Genomic DNA, 25,528 nt, shown 5'->3' on the forward strand with positions numbered 1-25,528 from the left:
AAGTCACCAATTTATGAAGGCTGTCACAAACATAGGACTTCAAAAGTGTGAAGAAAAATGATTTCGCATAAAGAAAATGATGGGAATTTTTATAACTTTGCAGGCAATACTATTAGCGTAAAGGAACACAGTTCTTTCATTTTGTGGCAAAAACTAGTATACTTTAAAAAAAGATTTATGGGGCGCCTGGGTGGCTCAGTGGGTTAAGCCGCTGCCTTCGGCTCAGGTCATGATCTCAGGGTCCTGGGATTGAGTCCCGCATCGGGCTCTCTGCTCAGCAGGGAGCCTGCTTCCCTCTCTCTCTCTCTGCCTGCCTCTCTGTCTACTTGTGATCTCTCTCTATCAAATCAATAAATAAAATCTTAAAAAAAAAAGATTTATGGATTTTTATTTTAGGCCTGCATTTTAAGAGTTCTAATATAGAAATTCATTATACTAGTAACATATATTGTAATTGAAAAGAAAATTTTAAAAGGAAATATAAGAGAAAGAGAGTTAATTCAAAGAAAAAGATGGTGCAAAGAAGCAGTTTGGGTTTCCTTCCAAGAGAGAGAATTTGGGATGCATGCCCAACTCTTGGTTTGAAAGTTCTAATCAGCAGCTGCTGGTGTTGCAGTCCAGGGTCAGCAAACATCACTTTGAAAAGATGGATAATAAGGGAAGCTGCTCTTACCAAAGTCTTGAAAGAAAACTAAAGAAGTGGAATCAACATTAAGAATCTATGTGCCAGGCATTTCAATTATTCAATGACTGAATAAAATGTTTATTGAGCAGCTACTATGAACTTTTCAGCAACTCTATAAAATTGCATATTTTTATCACTATTTTTCAGAGGACGAGAAAAAAGTGAGGTTAAAAAAGGATTATATGTCTTGCCCAGGTTATGTTGCTCTTTCCATACATCCCAGTGGATGCTGAAGGAGAGAATTAGATTGATCATGGGAAACTCTTGGAGGCTTATAGAAATAGATCCAGATCAAGTGTTTTCCACCTCACTTGCATTTTAAACACATCATGAAATTTATAAAGTAGGTATAATAACATTTAGGTGCTACCTTTCTTGCTGTAGAATAAATTATCCATAATGCTAGCTACTCTGCAGGGCTCAATTAAGGGAACAAACGGCCCTGAGATGGCTATACTCTGCGTAAACAGCCACTATACTTTAAATGAATTAATGTAAGTAAAGAGCTTAGAATAACATCTGCTGCAAAATTAAGTGTTCAATAAAGTGTGCTATTATTACTACTTCATAAATGTAAAGTTCTATTCTTTATAATGTCATGTAAAACATAAACAGTTTTTTTCCCACTGGTTTGAGTCAAGCGATTTGATTGTATTATCCTAGTGAATTACAGAGGTTGAAAACCTAATACCCAATGCTAAATGAGCCTTTAGGTGGCACTTTACATTTCCAAAGTGATTTTTAAGTTATTGGTATTAATAACCAATGTGATATAAAAAAGAGGCTAAGAAATCTGGTCAATTAGCAACATGTTCATTTTTCTTCCAATGAAGACAGAACCCAGAGGCAATCATCTTTACTGGGGCAAATCTTACTAGCTTACCAAATATAGTAATTTTCTTTACAAAATTCATCCAAGTTAATGTTCCCCATCTTGGTATCTATGGACAAGGAGCATTAACTCCCCAGAGAACATGACTCCTAAGAAGGAAAGTATAATAAAGCAGTAAAATGTACCAAATGTACCAATACAAACTATTACATGTTCCAAGATATTTATCCTCAGAAGCTTAGGTGAACACAAATCATTCTGTCGTATACTTGACCGTCAATGTCCTAACTTTACCTAAGACCTTAGAGCTATAATATATTTTAAACAAGGGATATTCTTTAATTTCATAATTTGATAAACTTCACAATATTGTTATGTTTCTCTGAGTGTTATCACATTCAGCAACACAAACTTAAAGAGACACTATTTTTTTTTTCTTTCAAGATTTTATTTAAATGCAAGATAGTTCACATATAGTGTAGTATTAGTTTTGGGGATAGAATTTAGTGATTCGGCAGTTGCATATAACACCCAGTGCTCATTACATTAAGTGTCCTCCTTAATGCCCATAACCCAGTTACCCCATCCCCCCACACAACTCCCCTCCAGCAACCCTGTTTGTTCCCTATATTTGAGGCTCTTATGATTTGCCTCCCTCGAGACACTATTTTTCTAAGTGCTATCTGGAACCTGGGAGAGTCTATATATTGTTTAGGCTCTTTTTAAAAACTTTATCAATAGTGTGGTGCGGTATGTCCATGATGGGCCATCCCCTTCAATGCCAGAACAAGAATATTCCATGGTAGTTGATAAGTTGACTCTATAATCACAAAGAGCATATGTTCTTAACAGGATTACCTAGTTTCTTATTTAGATTTTGTTTTATACTTTCATAGCTAGTAGGGGACAATTCTTTATAAGTGTCATGCAAAAATTATGAAGAACATTTTAAAAAAGTCCTCATTTAAAACTGTGTTGGTGTTAGGAAGATCTCTCTCCATGAATAGGTCAGGAATAGATGGATAGATCACAGATAAATGAGGTCTCATGAGATTAAATGTTTTTTTTTCTTTTATTTTCTACCTTATTTGTTCTCTAAATGAAAAATTTAGTAACTATCACAGCTTTTTAAACACTGATATCTTTCATGTGTTTTCATGTGTACACACACACACACACACAAACACACACACATCTTAGAATGTTCAAGTACCTACTTAACATTTTTATCTATTTAATACATTACTACCTGGCATGAAGATGAGTTCAAGAAGCCTGAAACCTTGGTAATAGTCCTAGGATTATATTAATGTTAACGGTTTACGCATAAATGCCCACCTTCACAGAGCATTTTCCAATACTGAATTTCGCTGAAGTCGTAGGGCAATAATATAGTCATTACGTTTATGCAGACTTTCAAATATCAGATTCCTAGTGAGAACCTCTACCGAAAACTGGCTAGGGGTTAACTATTAGCTTCTGCTTAATAAACATGGAGAGTTCTCATTTGTGTATCCATTTAAACTTCTCTAGTAGCTACTAAAAGCTACTAGAAACTGAGAGTGAACTGTCATAGTATGCTTTACACATGATTTTTACTAAGGGTTGAAAATTTTTGCTGTGAAAATACACTCTTGATCAACTCCCTCTGCCATGTTCCTGGGCGGTTTCTAAATCTTTATTTTGTTCTTCAAAAATTCCTTTCCAATTCTTGACCTCATTATTTTCAACTGATAACCTGCTTTTACTTCACAGAGAAGAGAGTTCATTAGAATTATCCAGCTTCCTTCCCTGAAACCCAACAATTTAACCTCACCACATCTACACTTACTTCTCTCTCCTCCTCTCCCTAGTGTTCCTCAAATACCCAAAGTCACATGTGAGTGTGCCCCACTTTCTTATCATGGCCTGGGTTTTTAAAAATCTTTACTCCTATTATTATGACCTCTCCTCCTCTCTTTGCTTTTCTGTGCCTTTGATGTAAACAGGCTTGGGTTTTTACCCTGAGTTCTTTTACTCTTTATTCTCATCCTCTATACTTTTTATCTTCACAACCAAGATCTTAAAAGTAGCCTACACTTCATTTTCTTATTTCCCATTCATTCTCAAGAAACCATAAGTTGCGATACACATGCATCATTCCACTGGAAATGCATTCTACAGCTACCGTCACCTACTGATAGCCAAATCAACAGGTGCTTTCCAGTTCTTCTCTTTCCTGATGTTTCCAGCACTAGATATTATGTATTCAGCACCCATTCCTGCTGTCCTCCTGGCTACACCTTCTCGGTGTCCCTTCCCACTGCTTAACTGTGAAATTCCCCAGGAGTCTGACCCCAGTCCTTGTCTTTTTCTTTTTGCACACTTTCTCTAGGCAATCTCACCCATACTCTTTATTTTTGCCTAAATTCTGATGACTCCCAGGTCCTCACCTCTTGCCTTAACTATTGTAATAACTGGTCTCCACGCTCTCTGCTTTCACTGAAACCCATTTTCTAGACTCGGGCAATAATATCTCTTTCTCTTTAAGATTTTATTTATTTGAGAGAGAGAGAGAGCAGTGGGTGGGCGGTGGGGGAAGCAAAGGGAGAGGGAAGCAGACTCTCCGTTGAGCAGGAAGCCCAAAGTGATTGTGGGGCTCGATCCCAGAACCCTGAGATCATGACCTGAGCTGAAGGCAGATGCTTAATTGACTGAGCCACCCAGCTGCCCCAGGGTAATAATCTCTTAAAGCAAAGATCACATTATGACACACTCTGCTGAAAATCTTTCAGCAGTCCCTATTCTGAGGGATAAAATTCCAACTTCTTACCATAACCCACCTTCCTCTTCACCCTTTGGCCCCACCTGCCTTTTCAGCCTCATCTATTGACATTAATACATAGACCTGTTCTGTTGCCAATATACCTCGCTCTACTGTGCCCTCTAGAATTTCCCTGACTTCATCCTTTTCTTACTTTCCTCCCCTTTTCCCCAAGCTAAGTCCTAAATACTCTTCGAGACTTTCAAGACTCATAATAAACTTCAGCTATCCAGATATAACATATATTTACTGAGGGTTCCTTATTTTCCAGGTATTGTTCTGAATGAAGTATTAAGCAGAGACAAAGTACCTGTTCTCAAACGGATTTAATCTAGGGGTTGGAGTCTGGAGCAAGATATGCAGAAAATAAAGCAGGGCAAAGGGGCTAGAGAATTTGTGTGATGGCACACTGCTGTTTTACAATCGGATGATCAGGGAGGGCCTTGATTCCTCCATGAGTCAGTTCCAGACTGAATTAGGTAACTCTTGTGCTCTGCTCATATAAACAGATGCTGGCTTACTTCCCGGGCTCCTCTGCTAGTCCAGGACTCCTTGAGAGCAGAGACTTGCTCATCTATGCATTTCTGTTGTCTAGCACATAATCATTGTAAGGACATGTACCCAGCACTGTTCTGGGTGGAGGGGTAAAGCCACATAATAAGTGCTCGAAAAAACAATGTTTGGAATAGACTGATACATATTTGAAATGATAACAGGAGAACCTCAAATATAAAAATTTCACTTTATACTTAATATTTCAATAATGTATCAATACTAAAACAGGGACAAAGAGTTAAACAAAATAGTAACATTCTTGAAAATATGCATGGTAGGGAAGTACAAATTAAAGAAACATTTCATAGGAGAAATGTATTTTGCTCTGTATTTTAAAGCACTTGGAATAGACTAAATTCTAAGGTGTGTAAGAATTTTGGAAACAGTATAATTAAGGGAGAATTTTGCAAGGAATTGGGAAATAGGTTGTACGTATAGAGTGAAAGTAGGTGATAAGACTGTATAGGTAACTCTATTTATTTAGTTGTGGGAGTATTTCATTTACTAATGATAGATAGGAACAAGTTTAAGGCTAATGGTATTTTATCACAAAAAAACCATAATCATGTTGCTGTTAACCTCACTGAAAGCAAAGGAAAATTAAAAACTGAAAGGTGATGTTTTATCTTATCTTTTTCCTCCTATATTTTCAGATCCTTTTTGTAAATTTTTGGCATTTTTTTAAGACTAAAACTCCCTAATTATGATCAACTTTCTTCTTGCTAATTTTATTTTGCTTGGTTTTACTTTTTCCAATAAAAAATGTAACTTGAAATTACAGAAAGTGTATAAAATTGAAAAAAAATGTATGTATACACACACTTAGAGTATACATACTTCTACTACACTAAACCACTTCACCTTGAGTATATTCTCATTCAAATCTATACATTGCTTTTATTCATTCATCATAAATATTTCCATTGATATTACAGCCTTCATAATGATCTTTCACCACAGCTGTAAAATATTTCATCCAGCAGATGGAAGATCACTTATTTTACCATTCTCTTATTGTTAGGCATTTAGGTAACAATGTTGCAATGATTATCTCTTAGCAATTAGTTTATTTCCTTTGCTCTTTCCCTAGGAGAGATTAACAACTGTGGGATTATTGGTTTAAAGGGTATGAACACTTTTAAGGTTTGGGAAAAAATCAGAAGGATCACATCAATTTACACTGCCATCACCAATGTATAAAAGTACTCACATCACTGCATCCTTGCCAGTATGAGAATTATCTAATTTTTTCCCATTCACTCATACCTTTAACACCGTACTTAATTGTTTCAATTTGCATTTGAACACTACTAGAGTTCAATATTTCTAATTTTTAGATGAAAGATGACACTGCTACTTCAGCAAGAAACCATATTGAGCATAAGTCAACGGTTCAAGGCCGTAAAAATAAAATAAAATAAAAATGTTTAAGTTAATTTAATCATGGCATGATTAACTGTTATTGTGCTCCATGATAATTAGGCATTAATGGCAAGCAGTTCATGTAAGTGGCTATTATTACTATTATTTACACATAGCCAGATCAAGCATTCTTAGATTCAGGGAGGGCTGGACCAAGTAGGGATATAAGGTTTTTTTTAGGCCCCCATAAAGATCCCTTGATCTGGAACCAGATGTGACCCAGAAGGCAAGTTCTCTTTCTTCCTTAGCTCAACAAAGCCTCTATAAACCAAGCACTCAGTAAAGATCACAGGCACTATAAACATAGTCTGGCTGAAGGTAGACTAGAACTTACTTTATTGACAAGCAAAGATGAGGCCCAGTCAGATATAACTCAAAGAGCTGACCAAAGAAATGCCCATTAAATCTCTTGTCTCTTCTTTCTATGATTATTCCTCAAGCTAAGGATTTAGGTTTTCAGCGAGACTTCTGAAGAACTTTTAAATCCTGAATTATTTCCATCTCCTTTCCCATAGAGAAAAAGAAAGGACCCGAGGCTCAACATATTCCCATTTTCCCAATCAACCCTATTAACTTATGCATGTGGGATCTGGGTAACAGGATTTAAAGGACTTCCCTCTGCCAAAAACCCTTCTCTCCAACACTGTCTGAATGCCCATGCATTAGATTCTTGATGTTTCCAAGCACATAATTCTGGGAGAATTAGAGAAAGTTAGGTCTGTGAAGGGTAAGAAGGGGTAACAGTAACCCACACTTCACTGTGAAATTAATTTAACTAGACTGATTTTATGTTCTTAGAATACTTTACTCGGAAGCATGCAGAGGACAGGAATAAGAATTCCAATATGGAGAGGATGTAGTGAGAAGCAAAACGAATTAAGTCATTTTGAGGTTGCTTAAAAAATAACATAGCTGAGGGCAGTATACTATAGAAGAATAGGGAAGAAGGCCAAGCTTTTGATAATAGAAATGTATGTTTCCATACACCTTGGGAGTTTACAAAGCCCATTACCATTGACCATACTACTTAATCCTCAGAACAACCCTGTACTGAAACTGAGACCCAGAGATATTAAGTAACTTACCCAAAGTCACATAGGTAGTAAGTGGCAGAGCCGGGACTCGACCCAGGTCTTCTGATTCCTCCTGTGCATTTCCAGCTCCCCTGGAGCTGAAGCAGGGGCAGAAAGGGAGGTGGAAGTAATTTGCCCAAGACCAGCTTTGCCCTCTCCCCTTCTTTTAAAGGCCAAGCAGAGCAGACATTTAACTCTTGCAGTGACCCCTTTTTATCAAATTCTCTCAGGATATAGCACACAGAAATCTGAAAATGTATCTCAGCCTTGTGCTCAAGAATGGCAGTAAGTAGTAAATGGTGTCAGAAGTAATTTTGGCAGTACTTTGCCACTGATGTGAAATTTACTGGAATCTCAAAGTATAGTAAATCTCATTTCAGAAAGCAAAACTTATTTTTATAAGTGAAATTATTTAAAGCAGTATGTTTGAAATTTTTTGTTTAGCAGTTTCAGTCACACCTTTCAAATTATATCATTATAAATATTATTTTGAAAAATATCTAAGAACCAAGATTCCATTTCTACATTTAACCTACTCTACAGTTATTTTTGTTAACCTTAATGATCAGTGGTTATTTTCACTAAAGCAATTAAAATCATTAGAATGGACAGATATTCAGTCTTTTTATAGCCAATTTTAAGTATTTTCAACAAATTAATAGCAAAGTATATCATCTTCTTAAGATGTAAGTCTTATGTTCATTTCTAAATTATATCTAAAATGTTCCTAATGTAGCCTTTTATAATTAATTTTCTATGACAAAATTTAGAGTTTTCAGTCTCCAATTTCTTGAATAGTTCCTTAATTTTTCTTAGGGAATTATATATTTTAATTTCTGATCTCAATGACTTACATTTCTAATACATTTTAAACACATTCAGTGAGAAATTTTTCTCTTCTTTGCTTATTTCCTAAGAATGCAAGGATACAATTTAAATTAACTGGGCACATTGATTTGATAACAACTTTTTACCATTTCTAGATGTTTTTGTACTCAGCTCCAGTACATCTCAGTCCCTAACAGTCTTTGCATTTATGAGAACTATTATCAGTAGGGCTAGGTGTTAAATAAGCATCAATTATAATCAGGGATTATAAAAGATCAACCAGCAGTATCAGTTTATTTGTGGCCAAAGCTTTTAGAGGCTTTTTGAACTTGAAAAGATGCCCTATGCAACCAGACTTCATTTGAGGATCAGTCTTGTGTGAGATGGAACATACCCAACCTAATATAATAGTTAAAAGCCACGTGAACCTTTAAGATTAATAAAAAGGCAAATATTCGACATAAAAACAAAAAAGGAAGAGGACAAGGAGGAGGAGTCTGGATAAGGAGGAAGAAGAAAAGAAGAGAAGGGGAACAAAACAGAAGAGAAAAAAATGCTTACCTAGAATAAACAAAAAATTTTGAATAAGTACTAACACTCTCAAACTCTTGATATGCCTCCCTTTCCCCTTGCTTTGACTTTAATTCCATATTTAAAAAACTTAATTGTTTTGCATACTCATGGTCAAATTCAGGAATTCCTAATAATACCTAATTCCTAATAATTCCTAATAATAATATTTGTATTCTCTGATCATTTTATGAGGTAAAAAAGGGTACTTTTTCCATGTTATTTTCAGCCTTATTTACATAAGTCTCTTAAAGATAAAGGATCATTATATTCTCTCAGATCATTCATTAAATAGTACTAAAGTGGTTACCAACATTAAAAAAAAAACACAAGTCCATACATTTTAAAATTTGAACCATACAGAAACAGAATTAAACTGACTCCTAATATCCTACTTTGTATAATAAGTTCATATCTTATCTTATCCTAATATCTTACTTTGTATAATAAGTTCATATCTTATCTTATCCTAATATCTTACTTTGTATAATAAGTTAAGCACGACCAAGAGGGCTTACCCTAATTTCTTAATCACATGATCTGGGGGAAAATGAGCATACTTCAGGCAAGATAAAAATGCCAATAAGAGGTCATTATAAAGTTAACACTAGTTTTGGGAAGTCAATGTTAGCTTTCCCAACTTACTTCCTTCTCATTATCCTATTCTTTTAATGTGCATAATAACAAAACTGTAATCAAGAACCATGTCACCAATGGTTCCCAGACTGGAACAATCTCAGTCTGATGGAGGCCTTATTAATATTTATTAGGTGGCTTCTGGAAGGAAAGAAATATATATCTTCTACTTCTCTTATATCTTTTCAATCCTTGGGTATATAGGGCAATCTGATGTCCAAAATAGCTTTGCTACAAAAAGCATCAGAGAATATTTATTGAAAAACTATCCTATTAAACTGTTATGCTCGGGTTTGATGTCTGATGAAGGACTCTTCAGTAATAAAGGTGACCACCAGAACTACATAAATCATTCAACACATAATTTCTGACCTCCTTCCACCGTTTTAGTTACCAGGCCACTTCATGTGCTCACTGAAAGCTCTAATCCCTTCAAGCTCTAAAAGTCCTGGTACTTACAGTATGTATCTACCCCTTATTTATAGAGTTCCTATGCACTCCCACTAGCTATTACCCAACCACAAGTTCTGCCCTTGCTTATAATTATAAGTACCTGAAAAGGGCAGGTTTCTTAAAATAAGAATTTTTTAAAAAAATTAGAGTTTTTGTCCCTCCAGATCACTCAGGTGAGCTCTGGAATTATATCCAAGATTATCAATTCATCTCACTTAATTGCTGGTACCAGGAAAACAAGAACAGAAGATCAAGAGCAGTAAAATATAAGAGGCTGCTTATTTTCTAGGAGGTTTTTAACAAGCTTTTAACTAATTAAAATAATATTACTGAAAAGCTTTAGGACATACCAGCATATTAGTAAAAAAGCAATATAAATGTTGAAACAAAATAGAATTTTTAGTCTTTTAGGATTCTCCTTCACTTAAGAATGTTCACTTACCTAGTGGAATTAACCTGCTTTGACACTTACTTTTGAAATGTCATCTTAACAAAAAAAGGGATTTCACATTTTACCTTTAGACTAGCTTATTGGAGGATAACAAATACAAAACCCAAGTAAATGGTGAAAATGCATTATTGCTGGAACATGTAAATATCATGTGGGTTATTAGGTGAGAATTATAGAGAAGGACAGCAATATTATAAAAGCTATAATGGTAGTCTTCACAAATGACAATTTCTAAAAGTTAATAAATAGACGTTTTCAGAATCAGAGTTAAGCTAATATAAAATTAAAAGACCACTGAGTTACGTATTTGTAACATAAGATCTTAATTTTATTTTTATGTAATAAAACACTATTACTAATGACACAAGGACTTAGAAGGGACCTAAAATTTCAGGAATATATTCTGTCCTCTATTCAAAGAAAGGTTAAGAATCTAAAAACATATTTGAGGATAAAATTGTCTTTTATATATTTAGTCTCTATTTGTAACACAAAAATTGAATATTATGTTACTAATAAGACATTTGGAACATCTAAAACAATATATTTAAACATAAATCTTCATCCTATCTTAAAGCTGGGAAATTTGAAAACTAGAAGGAAAGTAACAAGACAGCTAAGATCTTTTCTAAAATATATCCCATAGACCTTCTGTCACAGGTTAAAAAACAAACAAACAAACAAACAAAACCCCTCAGAACTCCATGAGCAAATAGGTTTGTGAAGCAATATACACTACTTCTCTCTCTTAGAGATTAAAATATATATCACCGGTATGAACGTTAAACAGTAATTTCTAAATAAAAATAATCAAAAATAAAAGCATTCAAAGCTAATGAACATAAGTTCATAGATCTAATAAGTGATTTAGCAAGGTTGCAGGATAACTACAAATCACTGAGGAAGGAAATTATAGAAGACCTAAACAAATGGAAAAAAAAACCAAAACAAAACAAAATACATATTGTCTTGATAAGTCCCATAATAAAAAAGCAAACTTAATTTTCTTTTTTTTTTTTTTAAGATTTTATTTATTTATTTGAGAGAGAGACAGTGAGAGAGAGCATGAGCAAGGAGAAGGTCAGAGGGAGAAGCAGACTCCCCATGGAGCTGGGAGCCCGATGCGGGACTCGATCCCAGGACTCTGGGATCATGACCTGAGCCGAAGGCAGTCGTCCAACCAACTGAGCCACCCAGGCGTCCCGCAAACTTAATTTTCTTTAACCCAGCATTTTCCAAATTTATTTAACCAGAAAGTGGAACTAATGTTCTTGGAACACACTTCAGAAAATCCTGAGCTAAATGAACTAGACATTAAAAAATATACACAAAAAATTAGTGACTTTTGTATTCTTATCGTGGTTTAAGTTGCTTAACTAGAGCCTCTTCAATTATGTTTACTCTTTTTTTTTGAAGATTTTAGCGAGAGAGGGAACGCAAGCAGGGGGAGTGGGAGAGGAAGAAGCAGGTTTCCCGCTTAGCAGAGAGCCCAATGTGGGGCTCCACCCCAGGACCCCAGGATCATGACCTGAGCCCTGAGGCAGATGCTTAACGACTGAGCCACCGAAGCACCTCCAATTACGTTTACTCTTAATAAACTATATGGGTTTCTTTTTAAGGCAAATAAAATGTACTCACTGTTGTAGTACTTCTATTTCCCTTCTGAATGGAGCTCTCAGTTAATGACAGGTTGCTAAGGGAGTTATTTCAAGCCAAGGTGTAACTCTTGCTAGTAGTTCTCAAGTTTAAAAGAATTGGAAGCTCTATAACAATGGAGTATTTCTCTCAAGGAGACAAATCAACTCCACTCTTTCCTAGAGATGTAATAGTGAAGCCTATTGCTCATGATTCTAGAATAAATAGTACATGTCCAGTAAAATTCAGAAAATTAAGATCAGGAGGAAGGGTAGTCCATATACATCAAAAGATACCACCTTCTTCTAAAGGTAAAAAAAAGCCAAGAGGATACAAGGCTGTTTTGGAAATAGAGTGAAAGCAGAGAGATATGACTAATAAATGAGATGGCCAAAGTTAAGAATATAGAAAAACAGTATTAAGTAGAGACACAAGATGACCATGTAAAATTAACAAAGAGAATCAACAACTGACAACTGACTATGGTATGCAGTCAAATATGTATCCTAAGTCCCCTTGTAGCCAGTCACCATCAGGGTTCACAATCACTGACTTCAGAGGAGATGTGCTGCGTGGGCTCCATCTGAAAGTGAATGAAGTCTGTGGCACAATGAGCAATATTCTTTTTCTGTTTTTTTAGGTGCAGATGGAAGAGGGTCAGAAATTTACTTGAAACTACAATAGAACTGAGTGCATTTTTTAAAGCCAAGAATGCCCCTTCAGGGGCACCTGGGTGGCTCAGTGGGTTAAAGCCTCTGCCTTCGGCTCAGGTCATGATCCCAGGGTCCTGGGATCGAGCCCCGCATCGGGTTCTCTGCTCAGCAGGGAGCCTGCTTCCTCCTCTCTCTCTGCCTGCCTCTCTGCCTGCTTGTGATCTCTCTCTGTCAAAGAAATAAATAAAATCTTAAAAAAAAAAAAAAGAATGCCCCTTCAGATTTATAAAAATCTTTAAAATACACTGAGATGAGTGTCTAGTCAAGGTACATGCCAATGGAAAGGTGACATATTTGGAAACAGAGAAATAAAACCAAACAAAAATATTCCTCAAATTCATTTATTTTACTACTTTATTTCCTGTGCAGTGAGTATATTAGCAAGTCTTTTGCATTATATGTAAAGGAATGGTAAAATTCAGTGCAGTTTGAAATTACAGTTTTAAAAGCCCTGGTAAGTAAAGTAAATGAAAAAACAAAAATTTACACTTAGAAGAAAGCAAGGCTTGAGCCTACTTAATCAAAAAAGTCAAAGGAAAAATACTTCACCTGACAGTCCCAGCACCCTTCAGCTAAAGGTCTCACCCATGATGCCTCCTTATGACTACTTTGAAGGAAAAAGTAAATCATATAATATTCAGCATAAATGTAAGCATCATGGATTCAATTCCTAATTAGCCAACATCATAATTCAGGGTTCCACACTTTAGGTTGCTATTAATAAAGGTGAGACTTAGAAGAGAAAAGATTAACATATTATCTACTGGCATTCACTTATACAAAAAGAAAATGTTGCAGATTTTTTAGTTACGTTAACTTGATTCTTAATGTTAATATTCAAATAATTTAAGGCTTGAATTGTTTTATGAATTATAATTAAAGTTAGAAACAAAATCATAGTATGACTATAGTAACTTTAAAAAGACAGCACATCTTCGGTAATATCCTGACATGTTACTTCACTTTGGAAGTTATTTCACCTTTGGAAAAAGTAACATGAAATAATAATATAACCTGTACATTCATTGCTCAATAAAGAACAACTCAGATTACCCAGAAATCTTTTAAAGATGTTTTGATATATATAGTTCCTTTGAGTAGATCACAATATATTAAGTTATCAAATAGCAAAATTCAAACAATACTTTTTGTACAGGCTCTTAAAATTATTAGTTAGCATATTATTCTCTTAGTATTAATTTAAATGGTGAAATAAAATGTCACTATTGAATAATAGAGCAGGGTCAAAACTAGATGTCAACATTTTCATGATAATCTGTTAGGTTTGGTTATCACAAATGAAATATGGGCTTCAGGGGGTAGATACCAACAGTATTAAGTTGACATATCTATACATATGGCATGCATTTATGAATGAATAATCTTTCCCTCTATGTGAGCAGCTTTCATATCTCCAGTAAAGTCCTGCATATTCTACTACCTCCAGTGGGAATTGTGAAAGGCTGGGTCACTGATGAAGAAATAAAGGCTATCAAATACAACCAAACTTTATTAAATCAAAACTTGAAGATATTGCATAGAATCTCCAAATTCCATCATCTGTGATTTGAAAATTGTGTTCTTAAATGGGGCTAAGCTAGCTGTACAGTTTCATTCTGATTAATTCTGTTTACACCACAACAAAACAAAACAGAACACAATGAGTTTTGCCCATATGACAATGTTTGAAAGGAAAGTTTCCTAAGATAGGTCTGGTGGAAAAAAATGTATTTCAGTGTTTCAGTGACCTTAATCAACTTATGCTTTTAGTGCAGAAATTTAAGTATGGTAAATTATACCCACTATTTATTTAAGAATTACCAGCAAAAATGAAAAACCTCTGGACTATGATCAAATATGTGCTTGTACTTTTTATTGGATACTAATTAGCAGAAGCTCACTGTTACATAATTCTAATTTTCCTTTGAAGTTAATGATTTCTATAACAATTGTCCTCTTTTTAATATCTATTATGATCTTTTGATATCAAATACAAACTAGTTATAGCCTAACTTTATCACTACATCATTAAAATTACTAACATGACCTTGTTCTAATACATTTAGGATCCATTTTAACTCATTAATTTATGTATCATAACTCTCAATCTCCTTCCTCATTAAATAGGTTAGGGCTTTTTTGATTATATGTTTCTTTTTAATATTTTTATTAGTGATAGAATAATTTATAGTTTTTTGTGAACATCATTTGAATTTAAAAAGATAACTTTCAAATGTGCTCCAAGGATATCATTATAAAATATTTGTGCAAAGTTACTTCAAAAGTAGAACCTGAGATAGCTTCTTTTGTAAAGTAAACTAAAACTGAAAAAAAAATATATGCATCATAATTCTTAAAAAAAAACAGAACCCAAACCCTCCTAAAAACAAATTTTACTTTTTAAATAGATAAGAACTTTTAAAATAGAAAAAATATCATTAAGTCATACTTTTTTCTTCCACATTAATTTTATATTCAAACTAAGGTGGAATAAAGACCTAAACATTATTTAAATTACAACTTCAGGAAACAAGATTTTTCCACTTGTATTTTATCTTAAAGCTTCAAGAAGAAATAAAAAAGACCCTCATGAGATATTTGTTTGTTTCACATAACTGGAACTATAACTTTCTTCTAACTTTGTGCAGTGCACACGGATTTTTGTGTGTTTTATGCACTAACATATATCCGTCACCTAGAGCAACGCAGCACCTAATAGATGTACAATGAATATTTGTTGAATAGATGAAAACAGAAAAACATTTAAAATAGGATGATCATCTAAAAGGCAGTAACAATCCATCTGTCTAAAATTACTGCCTAAGATGGTGTTAAGGCCTTAGAACTAAGCATTATCTACATAATCACAATTATTTTTGTTGAAACAATAGCTGAACCAGATCTTTTCCTGATATTAAGAAGTACTATGAATTTATAAAAAATAGTTTAGAAACCATCAAGTTCAAAAACATTTCTTGGGATATAAAAGCCTCCACAGAATCCAGGTCATAAAAATACTTGGAAAATCAAGACCTGACAAGTGTCTCTCCAGGGTTAGGAAAGCAATTCAGAAGCAACTACACTCTAAAAACACAAAAGGTTTGTCTCAGCAACAGTGCCAGGGTATTTTACAGTAATTCCAAATTGCCTGTGGCATCTTTTTACTGGTTTCCAGGTGTAGGCTTTAGAGTTAAAAGGAACCAATTTGGAAAGGGCCTGCAGGAAACACAAATAGCAATTTGCTCTGCTCCTAATGTTTTCCCATACAGTCATCAGACATAGAAAATAATGCACTTTTCTTCCTATGTAATTTTACAAATAATATGAAACTCACTAATGCTTCATCTACTTTGGAAAAATAAGGAAAATCGTACAATGTTTAAAGAACATTGGGGGAAAAAAGTGAGAGCATTCATCCAGTTAAGAAAAGTTATGAACCCCACACTACGTGGGATATTTGGAGAGCTCATTATAATAAAGACACTAAATTTAAAAGGTAATATTTAATGACAGCTAAAAGAACCAGGTGAAATCTAGCTAGAACACAAAAAAATCAAGGATGACTTACCAAAAAGTTTACTGAATCATTTCGGAGGAAATAAAATATTTAATCATAATCAGAGCATATATTTTCACCATCTAAAATACCATCACTGATTGAGTATGTTCTGGAAATAAAAAGATGTATCCAAATGGAAAGGGAAAATAAGTATTTAGTCTACAGAGCAAAGGTGAATAACTCCTAAACTTCATGAGAAAAATATTAACTCTTGGATTTAAAGTATTAAATTGATTTTTATTTTAATTTTCCATATGAGAGACTATGAACTTAGTCTCTGAGTCTCTTTAGATTTCATGCTTTTTATTTAGTGATTTATCCTTACGCCTTTAAGAGACAATACAGGCAACTGATTTCTATAAAAGCTTTTGGTTTATATGCAAGTTTTGGGGTTGTTTTTCCAGCAAACTATTAGAAAACTCTTCAATGAATGATCATTGCTACATTTAGGAAAATGAGGTTCTTCCAAAATCTTACACCAATAACAAACAAACACTTTAATAAAAGATACAATATAATACCACAATTAAAAATAGTGCAAGAGTTAAAAATTAAAAATTACACAATCCATGGTGTGAGTGAACAACTGTGTTAAGGCTTCTAAAAACTTCACTGTACCTTTGCAGCCCTTTAATTTTTCTAGTAGGACTTGTCTATTAGCATTTTCTTCTTATTGATTTAGTGAATATTTGCTTTTGATTAATTTAAAACTTGTCACAAAGAGAAAGTGCTCATAGACCCCAACATTAATACTCTCAGAGGCCAGGAGAACACAACGCTAATTCTACATTAAATGTATTGACAACTGCATGCACTCTTTTTCTTCAGGGGCTTTTTATGGATATATGCACATATGTATTTTTTTAAAAATGGAGATGAATGAAGATGATGGTGACATCATCTGCATATCAAGGAGATGCTTCTACAAACTAAGTCAGTTATTCAAGCAGATGAAGAAGAATGATCTTGTCCCCCCCAAGAATGTTTATGATGCAAAAATATCTGCTATGTTAATTTACACAAAATCATAAAATATCAACAATCACAGGAGAGAAAAATACCAAAATCTTCAAAAGATTTAGTGATTCTATCCTGCTTCTTTCTGTAAAATACTTCAAGCATTTTACAAGATTTTTAAGCTGACTGCAAAAAAGTAAATTGGTAAAAAAATGGAATAAAGCATAGATGAATATTCACAAATGGGTAGAAAGAATATGAAAGCATTGCTGTGGTTCAGAATCGCTACATGGGCTGTGACATCTGATAAAATTATTGTCCAACTAAATTTACATGGACTTAAAATCAATGACAAAGCAATAAAGACTATCAAGGCAGGGAAAGGCAAAGCCACTGACTGTAGAAAGAAAATTATCACTCAGTACCAAACACCTTTGAATGGAAGAGATACAGTGAGGAATGACAAATGTGCTTATCAGTTATGGCCACCCTGAAACAGAAAAAGGAAGTAGAAAAGAGGTAAAGTAAGGAAGCAAAATTTTTCTCTAGGGAGAAAAGAATAAAATCAATCTCTTATCAAATCCTTTAAAAAATTAAAAAAAAAAAAAACTAAAGGTAAAAACTCTATTTTGACTCTTTGACTGTAATAGTTAAACCCATTTGAAAGCACATTACGAACACCAAACCCGGACTCATCTTCTAGAAATAGACTTAATAAATAATTTTTACCATCAAAATAAGATTAAGAGGTATTAATGGAAAAAAGAGAAAGAAAATAGCCAGTCATATGAGAATCAGAAGGGCAAAGATACGGTTATGTCAAGTTTCCCCAACAAAAGAAAGACATAAATTAAGTACTGATGGTATTTCAGTCTTTTAGAGAAAAAGTGTCTAAACTTTAGACAATGAGAGTGAGGAGAAAGATCTCTTAATTAAATATATGAAACATTAGTAATATATTATAAAATATGAAATGATAAATTATCTAGAAAATGATAGTTTTTCTAGAATAAAAAGGTAAAGAATAAAGTTCCATGGCCCAAAGCATAATTACTGGTACTAGGCTTTCTGTTGTTGTTTTATTTCTCTTGAGGAGAAGGGATAGGGTAGGGGTAGGTGACACTGAGGTGGTGACAAAAAAAATGTAAGAAGACCAAAACTAAACTAAAGTCAGCAAATGAGAAGACACTACATATTTCAATGATAAGGCTAATGTCTGAATAATACAATTTCATAGTATATTTTGATATTTTAGAGAAACAGAAACAAATTAGACTTCTAACGGCAAGTTTATTAACAGCTACCTATAAATTAGAGAAGGGAAATTAAAAAAAAAAACTGTATGAAACTAATTTTAATATGCCTTACCCTCCTGATTTTCTTGAAATGTAGCTGAGACTCTACCTATACAAAGTCACATAAGTCCTTATATGAAATAGACTCCCATGAGGCCAATAGTTCTAAATTACATCATCAAAATTATCACAGAACTTTGACATACACTGGGCAACAAAATCAAATAATTATTAAACAGATACTATAGTCAATCTGTACATACACATATGTAAATATATATGTAGTACATGCAGCATGACTTTATGTATAATTTAAAGTGTTTTTCTTAATTTGGTATGTAACTAAAAAAATAAAGAATATACATGTATCCAACAGGGATTTAAATCTGACAACTGCTGCACATAATTTAGTCAAATTTAAAGGAACAAGCTAGGAAGGAACAAAATATGCACAAAAACTTGCAAACGTAAAAAAGGGCACCTATTTCCAAAGCATAATATAACAAAGCATTACACAAGAAAAGTTAATTCCAACGCATTCACTTTTATTGTAATTCAGGGCAATCAGTTAGAATTTTATTTTGGGAGTAGCCAGTTTCAAGCAAATTCAAAATATTTTTTTCCACTGGCAAATTTTTTTATTGCTATGACTAATCTTTTAGAGCTACGCATTTTCTTCAAAATAGCTTATGCCTCCGTACAGAATTTGGATCACGTACCCATGCCTCTGTCTGAATGGGCCTGACGTTGCTTAGTAGCACCTCTTCATAGTTTCCATAATCAATGAATTTAACAACCGCTGTCATACCTGAAGAATGGAGAGCTTCGACTTCTGCTCTGTAAAACTGAGGAGACAAAAACCAGTTTTAAATATGACAATCGATATTGTCTACAAAGGCAATATTTGATGGAAATGTAAATACTCAAAGTGTTACAATACAATGTGCATTTTTTTGAAAGCTCATTTTTTAAGATTAATTTTTAGTGAAATACATATATATTGTGAAATGATTACCATAGTAAGTTTAGTTAAAGTCCATCACCACACACAGTTACAAAGCTTTTTTTTCTTGAAAACTTTTAGGATCTACTCTCTAAGCAACTTTCAAATACATAATACTTGAAAGAAAATTTTTAAGGGAATAATATTTTTAAGAAAGAAAACTTACCTTTAGATAATCATAAGTTGTATAAAAAAAGGAAAGAAATTCTCTCAGCCATAGGAGTTCTGACATTAGTAAGATTTCAGGACAGAAGAAAGAGGGTCAGTAGAGAATATTCACATGTTAATGGGTATAAAAAGAACTAGTGTTATGTTTTGTTGTTAGCCAGTGAAGCCCTTTGACAACATTAGTAAGACAATTCTTAGTCCTGATCAGAAAATATAACTATGGAGCAATTTATGTAACAAACAGAAATACACTACAAAAATAAATCTCAAAGAAAAAGGCTCACTGCCACAGTCGCTGCAGGCAGCTGGGGGTGAAGTAGGGATATCAGATAAGGAGTAATCACATTACTTAGATCCAGGATTTACAGGATTGGACATACTGCAAGACCAGACTACTTTATTTTATCAGTTTACCTAATGTAATTTGGCTCTGGGAACTAATTCACATTAACAAACTCACAAGGAACTGATTTACATTACAATAACAATCAAATTTTTTTCTGTTAAGGTAACTAGAAGTAGGTCAATTAACTACCACAGGTCAACCCACTCAGAACCCAAATTATAGGTCTGAATGTTGCTTAGTGAAGAGGAAATGAAAACAAAAAACTATTTACTTTTAAGGACTATTTCTTTCAAACTATGGCAGTTGGGTGCCCTTATTATAACACTACCTACTCTAACAGTATCTCTTCACAAGCTCACCAAAATAGAAAATGTTAAAGACAACACAAATTCTTATTGTCTACATCCTAAAATACATTATCCTGACTATACCAGGGAAAAAAATACCTGTTTTTACTGATTAACATCACAAAGGTTATTAAATTAACCTATAGTGTTTCTTTCCTAGGTCTGGATGCTGGCAAGTTTAGAGACACCATGCTGGGATTTTTCTTTTCTTTCTTTCTTTTTCTTTTTTTCCCTTCCTTCCTTCCTTCCTTCCTTTTTTCTTTCCCTTTCTTTTCCCTTCCCTCCTTCTTTCCCCTCCCCTTCCCTCCTCCGCCCCCTTCCCCTCCTGTCCCCTTTCCTCTCCCTTCCTTTCCTTTGGAATTTTTCTTATATTAGAGTTCTTGATATATGTTCACATCTATCTATCCCTCCTTTATTTCTTAACCTCACACTTCCGTGATCTGTGAATTGCTGTATTTCTGGACCTATGCTTCAATTGTAAGCTTCTCAGATAATTATGTCAGTTCTGGTAAGTTCAACAAACAAGAGTTATATCCGAGGAAAACAAATAAGTTGACATCCTTTTAGAAGCTTAAAGTCTAATAAAAACAACCTGTGGAAAAAAATGCCTTCTATATAACATGGACTGCACTGTATTAATGGTGCAGTAATACTGCACTTAATAAGGCTGAGGAGTTTGGGAAGAACTTGCTAGAGCAGATGACAATGGCTATAGTCTTCAAGGATGAAGAAGGTTTAGCTAAGTAAAAAAATTGAGGAGGGACTTCCACAGAAAGTTAATGAGACATAAAATATGGAGACGAGTACAGGAAACTGGAAAAAGTTTAGAGTTAATTATGGCATGATGTGAGAAGGGCCAACCAATAGGAAATCAGATGGGACAAGAAGATAAGGGCCAGCAGATGGGGATTTGTATGCATGCTATAGGCTAGATTGTTTCACAGGTGACAGATTTTAACTAGAAAATAACATGGTATAAGACCAGAATCAGTGATAATAGTTTCAATGACAAATTGAAGAAGAATAAGGTTTAAGACAAGAAAACCATTTTGGAGGTTGGTACAGTATTCCAGTTGAGAGGTCAGAAAAACTTAACTAATTATGACAGTGGAGAGAGAAGGAGAATTGTCCCAAATTCTCAAATCCTTTTATGGAAATAAAGGTTGAGAGAAGGCAAGATACTGTGAGAAACTTTTTAAATGGCAGATTATACTAATTAGTTGATTATCCTCAATATTGCACTACAATGCAATTAAGATTACAGTTTCTTAACAACAGTTATAACTCATGTCTTTCTTAAATCTTTGTCTTGGTTGGTCTCTGGTTAGAAAATTGGAAAACTGATTATTCTTGACAAAACATTTAAAAGCTATCTTTTAAATTAGGTGTTTTCAGAAGACAAGTAATCCCATCTCTTTCAGAGGGTGAATATTATTTGTTTAAGGGTGTAATTTTAGAGAGCCCACAGTCGCTCACTCTAAAAGTACACATCCAGTTAAAACCAAAATAGTCACCCTAGATCATCCAATTACTCTAAGAATACTCTAAAAGATCAAAACATTTTGGGAATTGTTAGCTACTCTCTTTCACAAACTACATGCCATTATATTAAATATATTTAGAAAAGGCAACAGATGAATTCAGTATTATTTGAATTGTTGAGGTAACTAGTTAAAACTAAAGCTTTATTAATAATTTTATCATGTATTTGAAGAAATTAGGGTAATAGCATAGTCAGAACTATCTGATATGTCCCAAGTACCTGACCCTTAGCAGCTACTCAATTACAGTTTACTCAATATTTGTTGAAGAACTTATCTGTTGAGTCTAATATCTGAGTCTATGTAGGTCTGTTATTATTCTCTATTGTTTACTTCTCATTCATTTTCTCTCTCTGCATTTTTAACCACACCTCCTAATTTTTTATAGGATACCACACACTGCAGATGAAATACAGAAGAGGTTCTAGAAAATATTATTTTTCACAAAAAGAATAGTATATTTTCTTTTGGCAGCAGACAGAGTACAAATAGATATCCTTGAGCCTGTAAATCGCTGGTTTTAGGCTTTGAATGGCTTGTTTGTATTAGTTTTGCACTTACTACTAGGGCATGATCTTTGTGCGATTTCAACAGAAAGCATGAGTCATATACTAACCCTTTCAAAAGTTACTGAACTTGGAACTCCATTTACTCCCTCTGCTCATCAAGATCACCAATAATCTTACATTGTCCAATACAAAAAAAATTTGTCCATTCTCAGCTTAATCAAACTTTCACAGAAGAACTGACACAAGTAGCCACTCCCTCTAAGACAGATACCATTAGCTCTATCAACCAACGCTAAGTTCCAACTACTTTACCTTTACTTGCCTTTACCAAGAGGGAGAAATAGCTGAACATAAATAGTCTCCCACTACCTAAATCAAATAGTTCCTGTATGTTGGAAAGTGAGCGGCCTGAGTTGTAAGAGTAAGAGTCTGGGTGGTGAAGATCACCTGTACTTGCTTTCCAGGCCTTCCTAACAGCAAGGGAAGAGCCAGTGAAATAGTTCCAACCAATGAGATTGTCTGGGGGTATTTCTGGAATGGCTTCTGCTTTTCTTGAAGAAGAAGGGACAAGAGGAGGAGGAGGAGAAGGAGGAGGAGGAGGCGGCGGCGGCAATGACGACATGCTAGTGCTGTCTCCTCCTCTCCTTCTAGCCTTGAATACAAACTCAACAGTAGAGATGCTGCTTCTAGACAGATGCAACCCCACATTCATACAAAAACCTTGCATGACTACGCCATCTAGTTATACCACCCTGTACCCTTCTCCTTGCTGTCATTGGGAAATACCAAACACCCTGCTTATGCTTCATCAGTCACTGAACACAAGAGGCCCTAGTTCCTGATCTCTGGCCCAACTGCATCCTTTTAAAAGATCTAACCACATTCCCTAGCCTGAATTTCAGTTCCCTGAAAACTACAGTTAACTGCCTCCACTACTCCTTTTAGCCAAACACAAATACTCATGGGCACAGCCTTACCTTATCAACTGAAACTACTCTACCTATGAAATATTTATTTCAAATATTTTTTTCTTTAACTTAATCCTCACATCCACCCAGCTCTCTCACACTATAACTCCTCTTTTTTGTGTTTTACTATGATCTTGCTGATATGTCCAGTTCCCTACGAATCTCCCTTTTTTCCATTATAAGTGCCCCCTTCAGAATTAACTAATTACAGGGTGTACAAGTAATTATGAAATCCCTCCATTGTGGGAGAAGCAGGGCTGCAGAGGAAAACTAGACAGACATAGCCCTGCCTCCAAGAAACTGAAAATTACGGTAAGAGAAAGAGCTTATCAATCCTAGAACCAAAACTAAAAATACTTACATACTGTGGTAAATTTTAGAAAGTGAACAAGGCACTGATTGAGAAAGACAACAGTGATGGAAGGAGGAAGGGGCAGGGTGAAGAAGGCTTCTCCAGGAATTGATCTTGGAGCCAAGCCTCAAGAACAAGAAAAATAGTTGGTAGAAGAGGATGTTGGGCAGAAGGGAAAACACATGCAAAGGTCCTTCTCTCTGAGGGTCCCTCTTTCCTCTTTCCCCTCCTGTTCCCTATTGGTGTTATCCCTCTCAGCCAGACTCTTATCTGCTCCACTGTATTCCTTCTTGACTTAGTATCTGTCTTTCCCTTCCCTTTCTCCATGATTTCTTGCTTTCTACTGTAGCCAGCATATAACACAGAACTAAAGAATGTTTAAATTATTGGCTTAATAATTATCATTAATGTTAGCTAAATAATTAACCTTCCCGTTATTTTTTTAAGTAGGCCAATTGCATATTTTCTTCAATTTAAAAATGAAATGCAGAATTTAACTTTGTGTCACTCAACTCATTTTCTTCCTTGTGTATCAGTATAACTTTATTAGAAAGAAAAGTAAACATTGATAGTTCAGTTGATGATAAATGAAGTAACTGATCAACTTCACTTAATTACTTTTAAATACTGTTCTGATATACAATCTAAAATCAAACCTTACCTAACCAAATTTTGAGACCGATTCTCCCTAACCATTCAAAAAATTTTAAATATTTTATTTTTCCTTTTATAAATTACCTATCTATAAATCTTTCAAAGACTTTAAACAGTTATAGCCATAGAACAAAACTCACAGTCCCAAAGCATGGCCTTCTATACTCTCACTGGAATGTGACATTTAGTAGTATTAGTATATGATAACTTCAGTGCATGCATACCTTGTTGTCTTCCCAGTAAAGTGCAAAACATTCGTCTCCGGGTTTCCACAATTTTGCATACTCCATAGGAATAGATGATTCCAGTACTTTTTCTGGTTTAATAGGCCCAGATCTTCTTTTGGGCCCACTACTGTAAAACACTTTATCATCATAGGGCGTAGCTGTGATGGGTCCTGTTGGCTTAATAGGTCCTACTCGCCGGCCCTTCAGTGGCATGTCTGTCTCTCCATTTGCAACACCAATGAAACTATTAGTTCGGACAGGATTCTGGAAATCAGTATTTACATTAAAATGTTTTTCAATTTTTACACCACTGAAAGTTTCATTAGTTATTGTTCGTGGTTTCCTGTCATAAAAATGATCAAGATTTGCTGTTTGGTTTTCTCTTTTCCCACGTTTTTGATTATTATAATCAGTGGATTCTTGAGGAAGTGGATTTTCTTTTGCCTCTGAATAGGATGGACCTTTTCCTGATCTGCTTTGCATAGAGTTATCCCTTTTTTTGAAAGCACCATCACTGTGCTGAGAACTTATAGGGTATGAAGTATCTTTAGTTCTGTCATATCTGGAATAGGGTCTATCACACTTGATTCTCTCTTCAGCCCATACTTCAGATCCTGAAGAAGTACTCGGTCTTTCAGAACCTCTGTTTCTAGGTAATCCACTGCCTTCTAAAACTGACTTTGAATTTTGGGTGTCTCTTTGAAAACGAGGAGGTTTCTCATTTCTTGGCTGTCTGGTATCATTTCGAGGAAGATATCTTGGTTGATTATTATCTCTTACTCCATTTTGCTCAGTATTTGACAATCTGTGTTGTCCCTGATGAAGCTGCTGCAGCTGTGATTTAGGTTCTGAAAAATAAAAGTTTATTATATATGTATTAAATGAAGGCTCTGCATTAGAACTGGATTATTTAAAAATATCTAACAATTGTTATGCTAATATGAAT

At 34.4% G+C, this 25,528-nt stretch overlaps 1 protein-coding gene across 5 annotated transcripts in view; it reads right to left on the reverse strand.

The window, feature by feature from the left end:
• The window catches only part of TDRD3 (tudor domain containing 3), a 164,641-nt gene that overhangs the window by 16,842 nt on the left and 122,271 nt on the right, over positions 1-25,528 (reverse strand). For 3 of the 5 annotated variants that reach the window (XM_032837006.1, XM_032837005.1, XM_032837009.1), the window contains 3 exons: positions 24,580-25,430; positions 19,187-19,312; positions 7,383-7,468 (listed from right to left, as the gene is read on the reverse strand). In XM_032837006.1, the coding sequence (XP_032692897.1) occupies positions 7,383-7,468; positions 19,187-19,312; positions 24,580-25,430 (1,063 nt within the window). The remainder of the gene's footprint in view (positions 1-7,382; positions 7,469-19,186; positions 19,313-24,579; positions 25,431-25,528) is intronic. The other 2 variants (XM_032837007.1, XM_032837008.1) reach the window with 1 other exon arrangement.

The sequence above is a fragment of the Lontra canadensis genome, unplaced genomic scaffold (assembly GCF_010015895.1).
Source record: "Lontra canadensis isolate GAN:19392208 unplaced genomic scaffold, GSC_riverotter_1.0 scaffold95, whole genome shotgun sequence".
NCBI lineage: Eukaryota > Metazoa > Chordata > Mammalia > Carnivora > Mustelidae > Lontra > Lontra canadensis.